Below are 16,447 nucleotides of genomic sequence, written 5' to 3'. Positions count from 1 at the left end.
GCATAGACTTACGGACTTTTGACTTGACTTAGCGTCTATATGGCCATAATGATGAATGTGTTGGTGCTATTTCACTGCAACCGTATTCGTTTTCAGGGAGGAGAAAATAAACTCCCCAACTGATGAACCGCATTACCCCGAGTTAAAATTTCACAATGACCACATATAAGACTTTACTGTTTTAAGACATTTTACACACTGTGTCGGTACAAATTTAATGTGAACATTTGCCTATCCAGTTTCACAACCAGGTCGTCAAGGACGGGCCTTACTACCGGAAGGTTAACCCAGTGGCGGATCCAGAACTTTTCCTAAGGGGGGCCCGCTGTCTGACCTAAGGTGGGCCCGCTCTAATCATGCCTCAATGATTCCCTATATAATCAACCAAATTTTTCCCACCAAAGGGGGGGGGGGGGGGCGTGCCCCCCAGCCCACCCTGGATCCGCCTATGAACCTCCCCCAAAACGATATAAACAATGTAATAAAAGATACGAACAAACACACTCAATTTAATAGTATATATGTCCACTATTATATTGCAAGTTTTCGGTAATTTTGACAATTATTTGAACTTCAGTGTTAAATTTAAACAACAAAAAAATCAAAAAATTTCAAAATCAAACCAAATCAAAATGCTCCAAACATGATGGAACTTCACAGTTTGTCAAACAGAGCCGTTGGTTTGTCTATACGACATGTCTACATATGCAGCCACATCCAGTCACAATGAAGACTTAAAAACACAAAAAATTAGATAATTTCAACAAGCTGATCACTTATTTTCATCCAACTGGTGGGAAGTCTTTGTCAAAGATCTTTGCTCACCTTTCTAATGACAGTAAATCCTTGTTGTTTGTAAGGCTTAGCGGCATGTCTAAGTACACAGCCACGTCGTCAGAATGGAGACATCATCAAAATTAGTTTACTTTAATCACCTTTAATATAGGGACATTAAATCCTTGTTCTTTGTAAGGCTTTACAGGATGTATAAGTACAAAGTTACGTCGTCAGAATCGAGACCTCGAAAAAGTTCACTTTGGTCACCTTTCTAGGGTCAGTAAATCCTTGTTGTTTGTAAAGCTTAACGCAATATCTAAGTAAACAGCCATATGCAGTCACACTACAGACGTTAACATACAAACCCGGTCGACCCCCTACTGCAGCGCCTTCGTATTGTTTTTTTTTCTCAGTTATCCCGTGTTCTGCTTCTGAACATGCATGATATGTTTTAAACTAAATGTAAAACAAACAACAATCAGACAATTTAAACAAGCTGCAAAACATTTATTACAAAAGAATGTTCACTTTGGTCTTCTTTCAAGTGACAGTAAAACCTTTGTAGTTTGCTTAATGCATGCTACCTCTAGTCAGACTTGGGACGTTAAAATACGATCGCCGTCCACCCCTATTGCAGAATGCATTGCAGAATCTTCCTCCTGTATTTTCAGTTAACATGTTCTGTTCCTGATTACCCATGATATATTTGCAACAACTTAACGTTGACACGGTAGAGTAAACAAAACAAAAACAAACAAATCAACATCACTTCTGTTATCTTCCAACTGGCAGGATCACTTTTATTTAAAGACGACTGTCTATCGGTCTATACGGGATGTTAAAGTACGCAGCCACCTCCAATTAGAATGGAGACCTACACTTAGTTCACTTTGGTCTTTTTTCAAGTGATAGTACAAGTTTCGTCGTCTGTCGAGTATCTAATCATTAAACCATATTCAGTGAGTCTGGAGACGTTAACAATTGATCGCGGAGAAGTTAAAAACATTCGCGGTCGACCCTTATTGCAAAACCTAATACGCATGTATTTTGATTTTATTAACATGTTCGGTTCCTAATTATTGATGACATATTTGCAACAACTGAACGTAGAGCAAAACAATAATTAATCATATCACTTCTATTTAGTTCCAATTTGAGGTAACACTTTTGTAAAAGAGGGCCGTCTGTATGGGATATTCAAAGTACAAAGCCACGTCCAATTATAATGGGGACCCAAACAAAAGTTCACTCTATTATTCTTTCAAGGGACAGTAAAGCTGTTTTCGTTGTTTGATCTAGTTTCATACATATTTTACTAATCTATCTGTTGTATGTAACAAATTATGCATGAAACATTGTTTATACAAAACAATTACAAAGAGAATATGATAATCTTGAACTACATACAAATTCAACATTTAAGGCAAAAGTCAAATTCTATTTTTATTTGAAGTATTCATCTCAGTTGACGACATAGACGCGATAAACGCTTATGTTACACTTCTTGCTGTTTGAACTAGCAAATATATAATATTGAAACGGTGAAATCACGTTAAATTCTTATTGTATATTATTAAATGAATGTAGCCCACCTATATAGTTTACATTGTGTACGGTTATCATAACACACATTTAAAGTTCATGAAAATTTGCATAATAAATCCTTTATCCCACTGATATGGATTTGTCCGAAATTATTGATCAATTAAAGGGAGAAATAGTTGTTAAATCAGAAACTGATCATGAGTTTGTACTTCCTGACAACTATTTACCCCAAAACCAACAAGCTCCTACCATTGCACGCAGTATCAACTTGCAAGAACCTTTGCAGAATTTAAAGAAAGAAATTGTCTTGTTTTCTCAACAAGAACAAGAATTTCAGCTGCCATTTGATTATATACCTTGTGAAGAAAACAAAACAGAGAAATGTTTTCAATTTCATACTCAAGAAATAGAACCCACAGGGATAGGTATTTCAAATGTGCATACAGTTGACCATTATAAATTGAGTAAGGCTGTATCAGCACTGAGAGAAGAGGTGTGTTATCAATGTTCTTTTATACGTGACTTTGACATGCCATTTAAATACTTGAGTCAACAAAGCAAACAACAACAAGAAGCTAAGGAGAGTGGTGATTATTCTGAAAGTAATATATCAAAAATCAAAAAGGTTAATTGCAAGATGCCTCGCAAAAAGAAGAGCAAGACATCGACAAGATTTAAAAGACAAAATGACAAAGAAAGAAAGAGAAAGCAAAGAAATTTGAAAAACCAATCTGCAATTACTTCAGAAAACTCTGACTGCGATAATGAAAAACAGTTTCAAACTAAATGGCAGAAGATGTATTCTAAAAATGCTTCTTATAGACAGCATAAAAAAGCATACATTGAAGAAAAATACCATTCAGATCTACCATATAAAGAAACAAAAATAGATCAAAGTAAAACTAGATATAGTCTGGATAAAAAATTTCAGGAAGGAGTGAAGGATAGAGGTAAAAAGAAATACCACTTCAATACTGAATTTCAAGAAAAAGTGAGGAAAAGAAGTAAAGATAAATATATGTTAAACACTCGATTTCATGAACAAGTGAGGAAAAGAAGTGAACAGAAATATAAGTTTAATACAGAATTCCAACAGGCAGTGAAAGAAAGAAGTAAAATGAAATATAAGTTTAATACAGAATTCCAACAGGCAGTGAAAGAAAGAAGTAAAATGAAATATAGATTGGATATACAATTTAAGCAAGCAAAGAGAAGAGCAACCAGAAGAATGTATGCTTGTAATATTACCTTTCGAGAAAAGAAAAAGACTCTGTCTCTTTTAAGGTACCGACAGAATGTGCTTATCAAAGAAAATTACAAAAGGAGATTACGAAAACAATATGAAAAGGAGTTGCTGTTAAGACAAAAGAAAATTTCAATGGTTCTGTACAGACGTTTGCATGAAAAACAAAATTGTAGTAGTATTGCAAGTTTGTTTCGGCAGAAAGTTAGAGATGGTCCAATATATGTTTGCTCAGTTTGTCACAAGTTTAAGTTCAAAAAACAGGTTGTCATATGTGACCCAGAAAAATATGCTAAAAAGGGAGCAAAAACCATATCAATGGCAAATCAGTGCATCACTCAGCAATTCCATTCAACTTGTTCACCTCAATGTCAAAACTCCTGTATAACCATTCATCACAAGCAATGGATTTGTTTTACTTGCCATTACCACATTATGAAAGGAGAAATGCCAGCAGATGCTTATGTAAATGGTTTACAATTGGTTCCGATTCCTGATCAGTTAAACTCATTGAATAAATTGGAAAAACAATTAATCTCTGTAAGGATCCCTTTTATGAAAATTATACAGCTTCCAAAAGGAAATCAACGAGGATTTATTGGGCCATGTGTTTCTGTTCCAACAGACATTCAGAAAACCACCAATATTATTCCAAGATGTGAAAATGAAGCTGAACTGATCAGATGTAAACTCAAAAGGAAACTTGAATACAAAGGTTATTGCCAGTATGAATATGTCAGCAGAAAGAAAATATGCAAAGGTTTGCAATATTTACAGGAAAAAAATCAATATTATCATGATACATTACTTAATGACAAATGGATAGAACATATTCCTTCAGACTTTAAAGATCTCGCTATTGAAGAAACAGAACTTACCGAAGTTTTAGCAGATGAACATGAAGATCCTAACAATCACAATGCTGAAGAAGATGAATTTAAAGACCGAGGGTTACCTTCAGACACATGCCTTCAACCAGTTGATTTAGGACAGGAAATTCTTGACCAACATTTCGACGCCATTTTTTGTGTCGCTCCAGGTGAAGGCAATACACCTGTTAGCATGTTACAAGAACAAGGTAACGAAGCAATGTCCTTCCCTGTTCAATTTCCTGAGGGATCTTTTGGATCATATGATGGTAAGAGACTCATTCATCTAACACGATCTAGATATTTCCATGCGCGACTTTTTAGTGCGGATACCCGATTTTCAAGTGACACGTCATACATTTTTTATGCCCAATACCTCTCTGAACTTGAGCAGGTTATATCAAAAGTATCAATAGCGTTGCGCAAAAGTAGTGGAAAGGATAAAACAGGAAATACCATTACAGCCAGAATGCTTACAGATAAAAACCAACTTAAAAGGCTGTTGACAACTGACCAAGGCTATAAGTTTATGACACCAATCAGAGGTACACCTCCATATTGGCAGGCAACGCTTCGAGATTTAATGGCTAGTATACGCCAATTAGGGATTCCGACTTGGTTTGCCACTTTCTCAGCAGCTGACTTAAGATGGAAGGAAACCCTGCAGGTACTTTTAGAACAGCAAAAAAGTACACAGTCTTTTGAAGATCTTGACTGGACTGGCAAATCGAAGCTATTGCAGAACAACCCAGTAATGAGTGCTGTTATGTTTGATCATAGATTCAACACATTCCTTAAAGAAATCATTATAAAAAAAAATATCATTGGTAATGTAAAAGACCATTTCCATCGCATTGAGTTTCAACAACGTGGCTCACCACATGCTCATTGTCTTTTTTGGATCAAAGATGCTCCATTACTTGACACGCACGATGACAAGACGGTTTGTAATTTTGTTGACTCATATGTAACTTGTGATCTACCTGATAAAACTGCTGACCCGGAATTACACGATATAGTAATTAATGTCCAGCAGCACAGCAAGAACCACTCCAAATCATGTGCAAAACAGGGGACAAAATGCAGGTTCAATTTCCCACGACCACCTTCGGAAAGTACGTTTATTTCCCGCACTGCAAAACCATCTGCACCATCAGTACAGAGATCATCAAAACAAAACCATTCCTTTGCAAAAGACATATTACTTAGGCTATGGAAGACTATCAACGAAACAAATTTAGAGAATATAACAACCCAAAACCTGTTTACTGCAGCTGGAATAACTCAGGACGAATTTGAAATCGCATCAAACACTCTAACAAAACGAACCAACATTACTTTGAGACGTAAACCATCTGACATTTGGATCAATCAATACAACCCCTCTCTACTCCGTTGTTGGAATGCAAATATGGATCTGCAATACATAACTGATGCTTATTCATGTGTAATGTATATCATCTCTTATATTTCAAAAGCAGAAAGAGAAATGGGTGTAGTGTTAGAAAATGCCAGAAAAGAAGCATCAGAAGGTAACTGTGACGCTCAAGACGCCATGAAGAAAATAGGAGGGGCATATTTCCGCGAGCGGGAAGTGAGCGCACAAGAGGCTACATATAGGGCATGCGGTCTTCACCTGAAGGAATCATCAAGAAAGGTTCAATTTCTTCCTGTGGGTAATAATCCAGTAAAAATGAGCCTACCACTTAATATTATTCAAATGAAGGCCAATCAGTTAGATGATACTATATGGATGCATTCTTTGTATGATCGATACAAGGCTCGGCCAGTCAGTTTAGAATTTAATATTATCTGTTATGCATCATTTTCATCGGAGTACAATGTTATTTCACCTTCACAACTTCCCAAAAAAACTTCACAAAATATTTTCAAACTGCAGAATAATCTCGGATACATTCGTAAACATTCTCGGACACAGGCAGCCGTTGTAGCATATCCAAGATTTTCGAAAAACAAGAATCCTGAGTTATATTTTAAATCAAGTCTACAACTTTTTTTACCTCATAGAATGGATGACCAGTTAAAGCCACTTAAATTTAAAACCTATGAAGAAATGTATTTGAATGGAGCAGTTGCCCTTGACTTATCAAAGGAACCACAAAAAGTAAAAGCAATTGTAGAATCAAACAGACAGGTATTTGAGCACAATGTAGACGAGTTAGACGAAGCACAGGAGTTGTTAGAAAAACAAGGGCCTCTCGAGGATGCATGGGCATTGATCGCTCCAGAGTCAGAGGCTGAACGTATAGAAACAGAGAGTAAGATACAACACCTTGGTGATGAAGATAGTTTCGAAATACCTGATTTAGACACGTCAAACAAAAAACAAAGAGGAGGGGTAGAATTTGAAATTAGGCAAACATTATTCACTTCTCAAGAATTAAAACATATGTTGCGACAACTAAATACAGAACAGAAAAGGGTTTTTAATCAGATTAGACAGTGGTGCCTAGATAAAGTGAATGGCAAAAATCCAGACCCTTTTAACATATTCATTAATGGGGGTGCTGGTACAGGAAAGAGTCACCTTATTAAGTGCTTGTGTTTTGAGGCAAACAAAATCTTATCTCCACATGCATCAAATCCAGACGATATTGTCGTGCTTGTCACAGCACCTACAGCAACTGCTGCTTTCAATATCGGCGGAACAACTCTTCATCAAGCGTTTTCACTTTCTAAAACACTACCATTTCCGTATATTTACATGCGTGATGAGGAAATAAACAAGCTTCGCTCTAAACTTCAGAACCTTCAAATTTTAATTATAGATGAAATATCCATGGTCGGTCAACGTGTCCTTCTTTATGTCAGTGAGCGACTACGCCAAATTAAGCAAAGTGGAAATGCTCTTTTTGGAAACATATGTGTTATTGCTGTCGGAGATTTTTACCAGCTTCCACCCGTGAAACAGAAGTGTCTATACGATTTAAGACCGGAAAACTTTTTCCCACTATGGAGTTCAAATTTTTCATTGGTTGAATTAAATCAAATAATGCGACAAAAGGAGGGTTCCGAATTTGCTCATCTATTGAACAGATTACGTGTAAAAAAGAAAACTGATCATTTGCTACCCGGTGATTATCGTTTATTAAAATCCTGTATGACACATTCTGTTCCCCAAGAAAGTCTACACATATTTGCTACTAATAAAGAAATAGATTTTCATAATAGTAAAATGATTGCCAAAGTTTGCCAAGAAACAGAAACAATAATGGCACAGGATTATGATCGAAATCCAAGGACAGGCGAACTTATTCTCCAAACTTCACCATATGATACTTCACATGATTTCTTACCTCAACAGTTAATAATTGGACAAAAAGCCAGAGTTATGCTTATAAGGAATGTTGATATCACAATAGGTTTGGTCAATGGTGTTATTGGGACGGTGGTAAGCATTCTACCTGGCCGCAAGGAGTCTTCTTTGCCATGTGCAGTAAAAGTACTTTTTGACAACAAAGTTATAGGAAGAAAACCTGTCTCATCATCACAGACAACAGAACACATACCAATTGACATTACGCCAATTGAGGAAACCTTAAAGAAAAATGCTGTCAGACATCAATTTCCGTTGCAGTTAGCATGGGCCTGTACCACACATAAGGTACAGGGACTCACCACCGATAAAGCGGTTGTCTCAATGAAGAACATATTTGCTGCTGGTATGGCTTATGTTGCGCTCAGTCGTGTTAAATCATTGGAGGGTTTGGTAATTCAAGACCTTAATGCAGACAAGATTTACTGCACTGAACAGATTTCAACTGCACTGCAAAGGATGCCAAAGTATTTAGTCCAAAGACAAGATGAGCTGAACTTAAAGCAAAATCAATTACGTATATTGCTTCATAATATACAGGGATTGATCCCACATATTGAAGACCTGCAGGCAAATTGTGATATTCAAAATGTGAATTTTATCTGTTTAACAGAGACCTGGATGGAAGAAAAATCTGCTTTGCCAAATTTGGAACATTTTCATCTAATACATAAACCAAGATCGGAATCATATACATCAACAAAAGGTATACTTAATGACCTCAGTAACAAAAAACATGGTGGTGTTGGTATTTATGTCAGAAATCAGCAGCAGTATACTCAACTATCATTAGAATCTTGTAATATTGAATGTATCGGTGTGAATATTGATGTCATCAAAACCAACATACTTGTCATCTATAGACCAGTATCATACACTACATCTATATTTTTGGAACAGTTACAACATGTTATTGATGCTTTACCACCTGAAGACGGATCAACAATAGTTATGGGTGATTTTAATGAGGACATTCTAAAATCAAAATCACCAATACAGTTGTTTATGGAACAAAATGAGTTCAAACAAATTTTAAACAAAGCAACAACTGATGGAGATACCCTCATTGATCATGTATATGTTCGTGGAAAATTTCCAATTTCATATGACATGCTACAAACCTATTACAGTTATCACAACATGGTGCAATTGCAGATTCCTGTCAATTGAGATAACTAAATCGTGTTTGAAATGTAAATGATTTGAGTTCACTCAATCATGTTTAAAAGTAAACGATCTTTTTCAAACCATTGCCCATTAACTGCTGCTTGAAATGATGAATCATTTGAGTTCCCTAATCGTGTTTGAAATGTTCATCTTCTTTTTAAAAACATTGTCCATTGTTTAAACGGCTGCGTCAAAAAGTGAATCATTTCATTTCACTTAAACGTGTTTGAAAGATATGTAAATAGTCAGCCTTTTTTAAACCATTGTCCATAGTTTTAACTGTTGCTCGAAAATCGGAATGTTTTCAGTTCACAAAATTGTGTTTGAAATGTAAATTATAGTGATTTTGAAACAATTGTCCATACTAGTAGTTTAAACTGTAGCTTGAAAATGTGAATTTTGAGTTCACTAAATAGTCGTTTTGAAACAATTGCCCATTATTAAAACTATTGCTTCAAAATGTTATTTTTTCAGATCACTCAATCGTGTTTTAAGTGTAAATAGTCTTTTTTGAAACAATTGTTCTACTTGCTGCTTGAAAATGTGAATGATTTTAGTTCACTAGATCGTGTTTCAAATGTAAATAGTCTTTTTGAAACCATTGCCCATTGTTTTTTACTTGCTGCTTGAAAATGTGAATGATTTAAGTTCACTCAATCGTGTTTTAAATGTAAATCGTCTTGTTGAAAGCATTGCCCATTGTTTTAACTGCTGCTTGAAGTGATGAATGATTTGAGTTCCCTAATCGTGTTTGAAATGTTAATCTTCTTTTTGAAAACATTGTCAATAGTTTTAACGGCTGCGCGAAAAAGTGAATAATTTGATTTCACTAAAACGTGTTTGAAACAAATGTAAATAGTCGGCTTTTTTTAAACCACTGTCCATAATTTTAATTTTAACTGTGCCTCGAAAATGTGAATGTTTTCAATTCACTAAAGTGGTTTGAAATGTAAATAGTCTTTTTTGAAACCATTGCCCAATGTTTGAACTGCTGCTTGAAAATGTGAATGATTTTAGTTCTCTAAATCGTGTTTCAAATGTAAATAGTATTTTTGAAACCATTGACCAATGTCTTAACTGTTGTTTGAAAATGTGAATTATCTGAGTTCTTTAAATCGTGTTCGAAATGTAAATAGTCTTTTTGAAACCATTGCCCATTGTTTTAACACCTGCTTGAAAAGGTGAATGATTTCAGTTCTCTATATAGTGTTCAAAATGGAAATAGTTTATTTCAAAACAGTGCCTATTGTTTTAAATACTGCTTGAAAATGTGAAAGGTTTTAGTTCATTAAATCAGGTTTGAAATGTAAATAGTCTTTGTGAAACCATTGCCCATTGTTTAAGTGCTGCTTAAAAATGTAAATCATTTGAGTTCCCTACTAGTGTTTGAAATGTAAATAGTCTTTTTTAAAACCATTGCTAATTGTTTAATTGCTGCTTGAAAATGTAAATCATTTCAGTTCCCTACTAGTGTTTGAAATGTAAATAGTTTTTTTGGAACCACTGCCCATTGATATCAAACCTGATTGAAAATGTGAATGATTTGAGTTCACAAAATTGTGTTTGAAATGTTATTAGTCTTTTTGAAACCAATGTCCATAGTTTTAACGGCTGGGCGAAAAAGTGAATAATTTGATTTCACTAAAACGTGTTTGAAACAAATGTAAATAGTCGGCTTTTTTTAAACCACTGTCCATAATTTAAACTGTTCCTCGAAAATGTGAATGTTTTCAATTCACTAAAATGTGTTTGAAATGTAAATAGTCTTTTTTGAAACCATTGCCCAATGTTTGAACTGCTGCTTGAAAATGTGAATGATTTTAGTTCTCTTAATCGTGTTTCAAATGTAAATATTATTTTTGAAACCATTGACCAATGTCTTAACTGTTGTTTGAAAATGTGAATTATCTGAGTTCTTTAAATCGTGTTCGAAATGTAAATAGTCTTTTTCAAACCATTGCCCATTGTTTTAACACCTGCTTGAAAAGGTGAATGATTTCAGTTCACTATATAGTGTTCAAAATGGAAATAGTTTATTTAAAAACAGTGTCTATTGTTTTAACTACTGCTTAATGATTTGAAAATGTGAAAGGTTTAAGTTCATTAAATCAGGTTTGAAATGTAAATAGTCTTTGTGAAACCATTGCCCATTGTTTAAGGGCTGCCTAAAAATGTAAATCATTTGAGTTCCCTACCAGTGTTTGAAATGTAAATAGTCTTTTTTAAAACCCTTGCTAATTGTTTAACTCCTGCTTGAAAATGTAAATCATTTCAGTTCCCTACTAGTGTTTGAAATGTAAATAGTTTTTTTGAAACCACTGCCCATTGATATAAAACCTGCTTGAAAATGTGAATGATTTGAGTTCACAAAATTGTGTTTGAAATGTTATTAGTCTTTTTGAAACCAATGTCCATAGTTTTAACTGATGCTTGAAAATGTAAATGATTTGAGTTCCCTACTAGTGTTTGAAATGTAAATAGTCTTTTCCTAAACCACTGCCCATTGTTTAACTGTTGCTTCAAAATGTGAATGATTATATTTTACTTAATCGTATTTGAAATGCAAATAGTTTTGTTAAACCATTGCTAATTTTTTACGGCTGCTTCAAAATATGAAAGTTTCCAGTGCAATATTCGTCTTCCAAATGTAAATAGTTGTTTGTAACCATTACCCTTTGTTTTAACAGCTCTTTGAAAATGTAAATTCAATGAATTCATTGATAATGTTTAAAATGTAAATAGTCTTTTAGAAACCATTGCTCTTTGTTTTAACGACTGCTTGAAAATGTAAATGTAATGAATTCACTAATAGTGTTTAAAATGCAATTAGTCTTTTTGAAACCATTGCGCATTGTTTAACTGCTACTTGAAAATGTGAATGAGTTAAGTTCATTAAATCGTGTTTGAAATGTAAATAGTCTTTTACGAAACCATTGCCCATTGTTATAATTACTGCTTGTAAATTTATTATTTTTTCAGTTCACTATACCGTGTTTGAAATGTAAATAGTCTTTTTGAAAATATTGTCCATAGTTTTAAGTGCTGCTTAAAAATGTAGATGATTTGAGTTCCCTACTAGTGTTTAAAATTTAAATAGTCTTTTTAAAACCACTGCCCATTGTTTTAGCACCTGCTTCAAAATATGAATAATTTGAGTTGACAAATTGTGTTTGAAATGTAAATAGTCTTTTTGAAACCATTGCCCATTGTTTAACTAATGCTTGAAAATGTAAATCATTTGAGTTCCCTACTAATGTTCGAAATGTAGATAGTCTTTCTGAAACCACTGCCCATTGTTTTAATACCTGCTTGAAAATGTGAATGATTTGAATTCACAAAATTGTGTTCGAAAAGTAAATAGTCTTTTTGAAGCCATTGTCCATAGTGTTAACAGCTGCTTGAAAATGTAAATGATTTGAGTTCCATACCAGTGTTTGAAATGTAGATAGTCTTTTTTGAAACCACTGCCCATGTCTAACTCTTGCTTGAAAATATAAATGGTTATATTTTACTACATCGTATTCCAAACTTAAATAATTTTGTTAAACTATTGCCCAATTTTTACCCCTGCTTGAAAATATGAAGTTTCCAGTTTTGAGTTCACAAAATCGTGTTTGAAATGTAAATAGGTTTTTAAACCATTGTCCATTGTTTTTAACTGCTGCTTAGAAAGTGTATGATTTAAGTTCACTAATAATCTTTTTGAAACCAGTGTCTTTTCATTTCACTGCTGCTTCAAACTCTGAATAACTTGAGTTTACTAAATCTTGTTTGAAGTGTAAATAGTTTTTATTTAAACCATTCTTCATTGTTTTAACTGCTTCTTAACAATGTGAATGTTTTCAGTTCCCTTAATACCTTTGAAATGTAAATAGTCATTTTTTAATCGTTGCCCATTGTTTTAACTACTGCTTAGACATGTGAATAACTTAAGTTCACAAAAACTTGTTTGAAGTGTAAATAGTATTGGTTCAAATCATTGCCCATTGTTGTAACTGCTGCTTTTAATGTGAAAAAATGTAATGTTTTGACTTCCTTATTTGTGTTTGAAATATAAATAGTCCTTTTGTAACCATTGCCCATTGCTTAACAACTGCTTAAAATGTGATCACTAAATCTTGTTTGAAGTGTAAATAGTCTTTGTTGAAACCATTCTCTATTGTTTAATTGCTGCTTGAAATTGTGAATGTTTTGAGTTTCTTTCTCATATTTGAAATGTAAATACATGTAGTCTTTTTGAAGCTATTCTCCATTGTTCTTAAGTCTACTTAAAAAGGTGAATGGTTTGAGTTCACCAAATCACGTTTAAATGTGGAAATGTAAATACCTTTTTCGTCATTGTTCTTAATTTAACTTATACTTTAAAATATGAATAATTTGTATCCACTAAATCATCCTTTTGAAACCATGGTATGTTCCCTCCCATGTACCCATGTGCAATATGTGATTTCATTTTAGGAATAATGTCTGATGCCCTGGACACTAGCAAAAATGTCAAAAAAAATCAAAATGATTCGAACTTAATAAAACCTAATAGAAAAAGAATATGTGATATTATTGCCACTCTCCAAGACAGACCAAACGACACAGGAATTAAAAAAACTAAAGGTCACCGTACGGCCTTGAACAATGAGAAAAACCCATACCGCATAGTTAAAAAACCTACGTCCTAATTAATGTACAAAAAAGAACGAAAAACGCATAACACATAAACAAACAACAACCACTAAATTACAGGCTCTGGACTTCAGACAGCACATACATAAAGAATGTGACAGGGTTTAACATGTTACCGGGATCCCAACCCTTCTCTAACCTGTGACAGTGGTGTAACAATACAACTTAACCAACTATAAAGATCAGTTCAATTGCCTTTGATAAACAATCATCAGATCGATACAAATACTAATAGTTGACGTTGCCGGGTATTTACACATCCCAACAACATGATTATTAACTGCCAACTCTAAATATGAGACTTTCAACTTTGGAATTTTCAAAACGGCCACCGTTGCCAGGGAAACTGCAACAATTTTAATTTTTTAATTTCAATAATGTTATGAAAATTTAAATACTTTATACCCATGCATACATGTGCATCCCTTGTTAAAAAATTTCGAAATGGCTGCCGCTTAATGACAATGGGGGAAGGGTGACATCCGCTATTGCTTGCAATGGCAATTCTAGTTCTACGTTTCTTTTTTTTCTTTTTATTTTTATTCTTCCACACATTTTGTCCACGCTATTTCTCGTAATTGGTCAGACCCATGTTGATGGAACTATACCATAATATGAACCGCCATGTGAAGTTGTGCAAGAGACATTGGAATGGTAAAAAATGGCCGCCGTTACCATGGAAACAAAAAAAATGTAAAAAAAAATCCAAATTTTAAATCTTTCGTTATAAGAGGCAAAGTCTTGAAAGTTTATGTAAATGTTGGCAGTGGTGCCCCGAGGTACCAACAGTACTTGGAATTTTCAAAATGGCTGCCATTGCCATGGAAACTAGACAAAAGTTTAACATTGACCCTATGGGAAAATGCGTTTTAGCTGCATTTTCTTGAAAAATATAACAACAATTCCACGGAAATCGTAATTAGGAGTGTGTGCAAATGGTCACATGCAATTGCTGTACTGCTAACATGTACTAGAATATTCTAGAATAAAAATATGTATTTTATTTAATGTGCTTTAAAGAGAAAATCGCCACCGAGAGAACGAGAAACACTCAGAGTACAAATTACTGACATTTCTTCACTTGCGTTAAAGTACATATCCGTGAATGACACACCTGCTAAAATATACACATTAGCTGAAATCAATCGATAAACATGTAATTAAATTGTACACGATAAGTTACATGTATTGTATGATACGCGAGCTATTGAAGAATAAATTGAACAGTTAATACGCCGCTCCGTCAATATATACACATGTTGTCTGTCCTACGTCCCCTCTAAAAAGAATATTAATATGCTAAGTCCACGATAATATACTTGAGTATCACGTGACACCACCTTCCTACTTGCGCGCGTGTCTAATTTTACATTTAAAAAGGATTCCCAAACTATGTATAGAACTGAAACGTATTCTACGGAAGAGGAAAAAAAAGGGGGGGGGGGGTTGTTTAGACATGCTGATTCCGACATGTATAATAGATATGCCATTTGACTTTTGTACACTCATAATTGTTGATGCTACTGTGACAATGTGCAGTACGGGGTGCCATCGTCCGCTATTGCTTGCAATAGCAAATCTAGTGTTATAATAACTCATTCGCAATTCTTTTTTTTTCGGATGTAAGAAAAGCAAATAGAGTATTTTTCTCAATACTACATGCAAAATTGTGCGTCAGATATTTGTCACTGAACAGTATGAAACGTATAGACAATAAATAAACCTATGCAAAATGTGTCATTTTAGGCAATACAACGTATTGATCAATCAATCAAATCATGATCAGAGTGATCAAATCATGATCACATTGATCAAATCATGATTAGAGATCGATCAATCAATCAAGTGTTGATATCAATCAAGTGCAGAATCCGAAATAAACGTCCCATCGCTATTTTTACGAACTGTCAATCATTCGATCAATCAATCAATCAAACGATCGATCAATTGATTGATTGATCAATCATGATCACAAACCTTCAATCAACCAATACACGTATCTTCTCCGTTGAATTCATGAAAGAAAAAACCTTTAATTCGCTTCGCGTATCATTATGGCACCCTCAACGGAGTTTGGGTGACATCTTGTTATTCTACGTTTCTTTTTTTTCTTTTTATTTTTATTCTTCCACACATTTTGTCCACGCTATTTCTCGTAATTGGTCAGACCCATGTTGATGGAACTATACCATAATATGAACCGCCATGTGAAGTTGTGCAAGAGACATTGGAATGGTAAAAAATGGCCGCCGTTACCATGGAAACAAAAAAAATGTAAAAAAAAATCCAAATTTTAAATCTTTCGTTATAAGAGGCAAAGTCTTGAAAGTTTATGTAAATGTTGGCAGTGGTGCCCCGAGGTACCAACAGTACTTGGAATTTTCAAAATGGCTGCCATTGCCATGGAAACTAGACAAAAGTTTAACATTGACCCTATGGGAAAATGCGTTTTAGCTGCATTTTCTTGAAAAATATAACAACAATTCCACGGAAATCGTAATTAGGAGTGTGTGCAAATGGTCACATGCAATTGCTGTACTGCTAACATGTACTAGAATATTCTAGAATAAAAATATGTATTTTATTTAATGTGCTTTAAAGAGAAAATCGCCACCGAGAGAACGAGAAACACTCAGAGTACAAATTACTGACATTTCTTCACTTGCGTTAAAGTACATATCCGTGAATGACACACCTGCTAAAATATACACATTAGCTGAAATCAATCGATAAACATGTAATTAAATTGTACACGATAAGTTACATGTATTGTATGATACGCGAGCTATTGAAGAATAAATTGAACAGTTAATACGCCGCTCCGTCAATATA

General features: G+C 34.2%; 1 protein-coding gene across 1 annotated transcript; it reads left to right on the top strand.

Annotated features, from left to right (window-relative positions):
• Positions 1 to 2,455: 2,455 nt before the first annotated feature.
• Positions 2,456 to 8,941, top strand: LOC139509403 (uncharacterized). Its single transcript, XM_071296154.1, has one exon. It carries the CDS (start codon positions 2,456 to 2,458, stop codon positions 8,939 to 8,941), a length of 6,486 nt encoding a protein of 2,161 aa, XP_071152255.1.
• The last annotated feature ends 7,506 nt before the right edge of the window (positions 8,942 to 16,447 follow it).

The sequence above is a fragment of the Mytilus edulis genome, unplaced genomic scaffold, assembly GCF_963676685.1.
Source record: "Mytilus edulis unplaced genomic scaffold, xbMytEdul2.2 SCAFFOLD_186, whole genome shotgun sequence".
Lineage (NCBI taxonomy): Eukaryota > Metazoa > Mollusca > Bivalvia > Mytilida > Mytilidae > Mytilus > Mytilus edulis.
Note: the sequence above shows the minus strand (reverse complement) of the source record. Positions and strands in the feature narration are given on the sequence as shown.

Bases quoted from the DNA above. Each gene is read 5' to 3' on its own strand.
- LOC139509403 (XM_071296154.1), top strand. From the start codon at position 2,456: ATGGATTTGTCCGAAATTATTGATCAATTAAAGGGAGAAATAGTTGTT.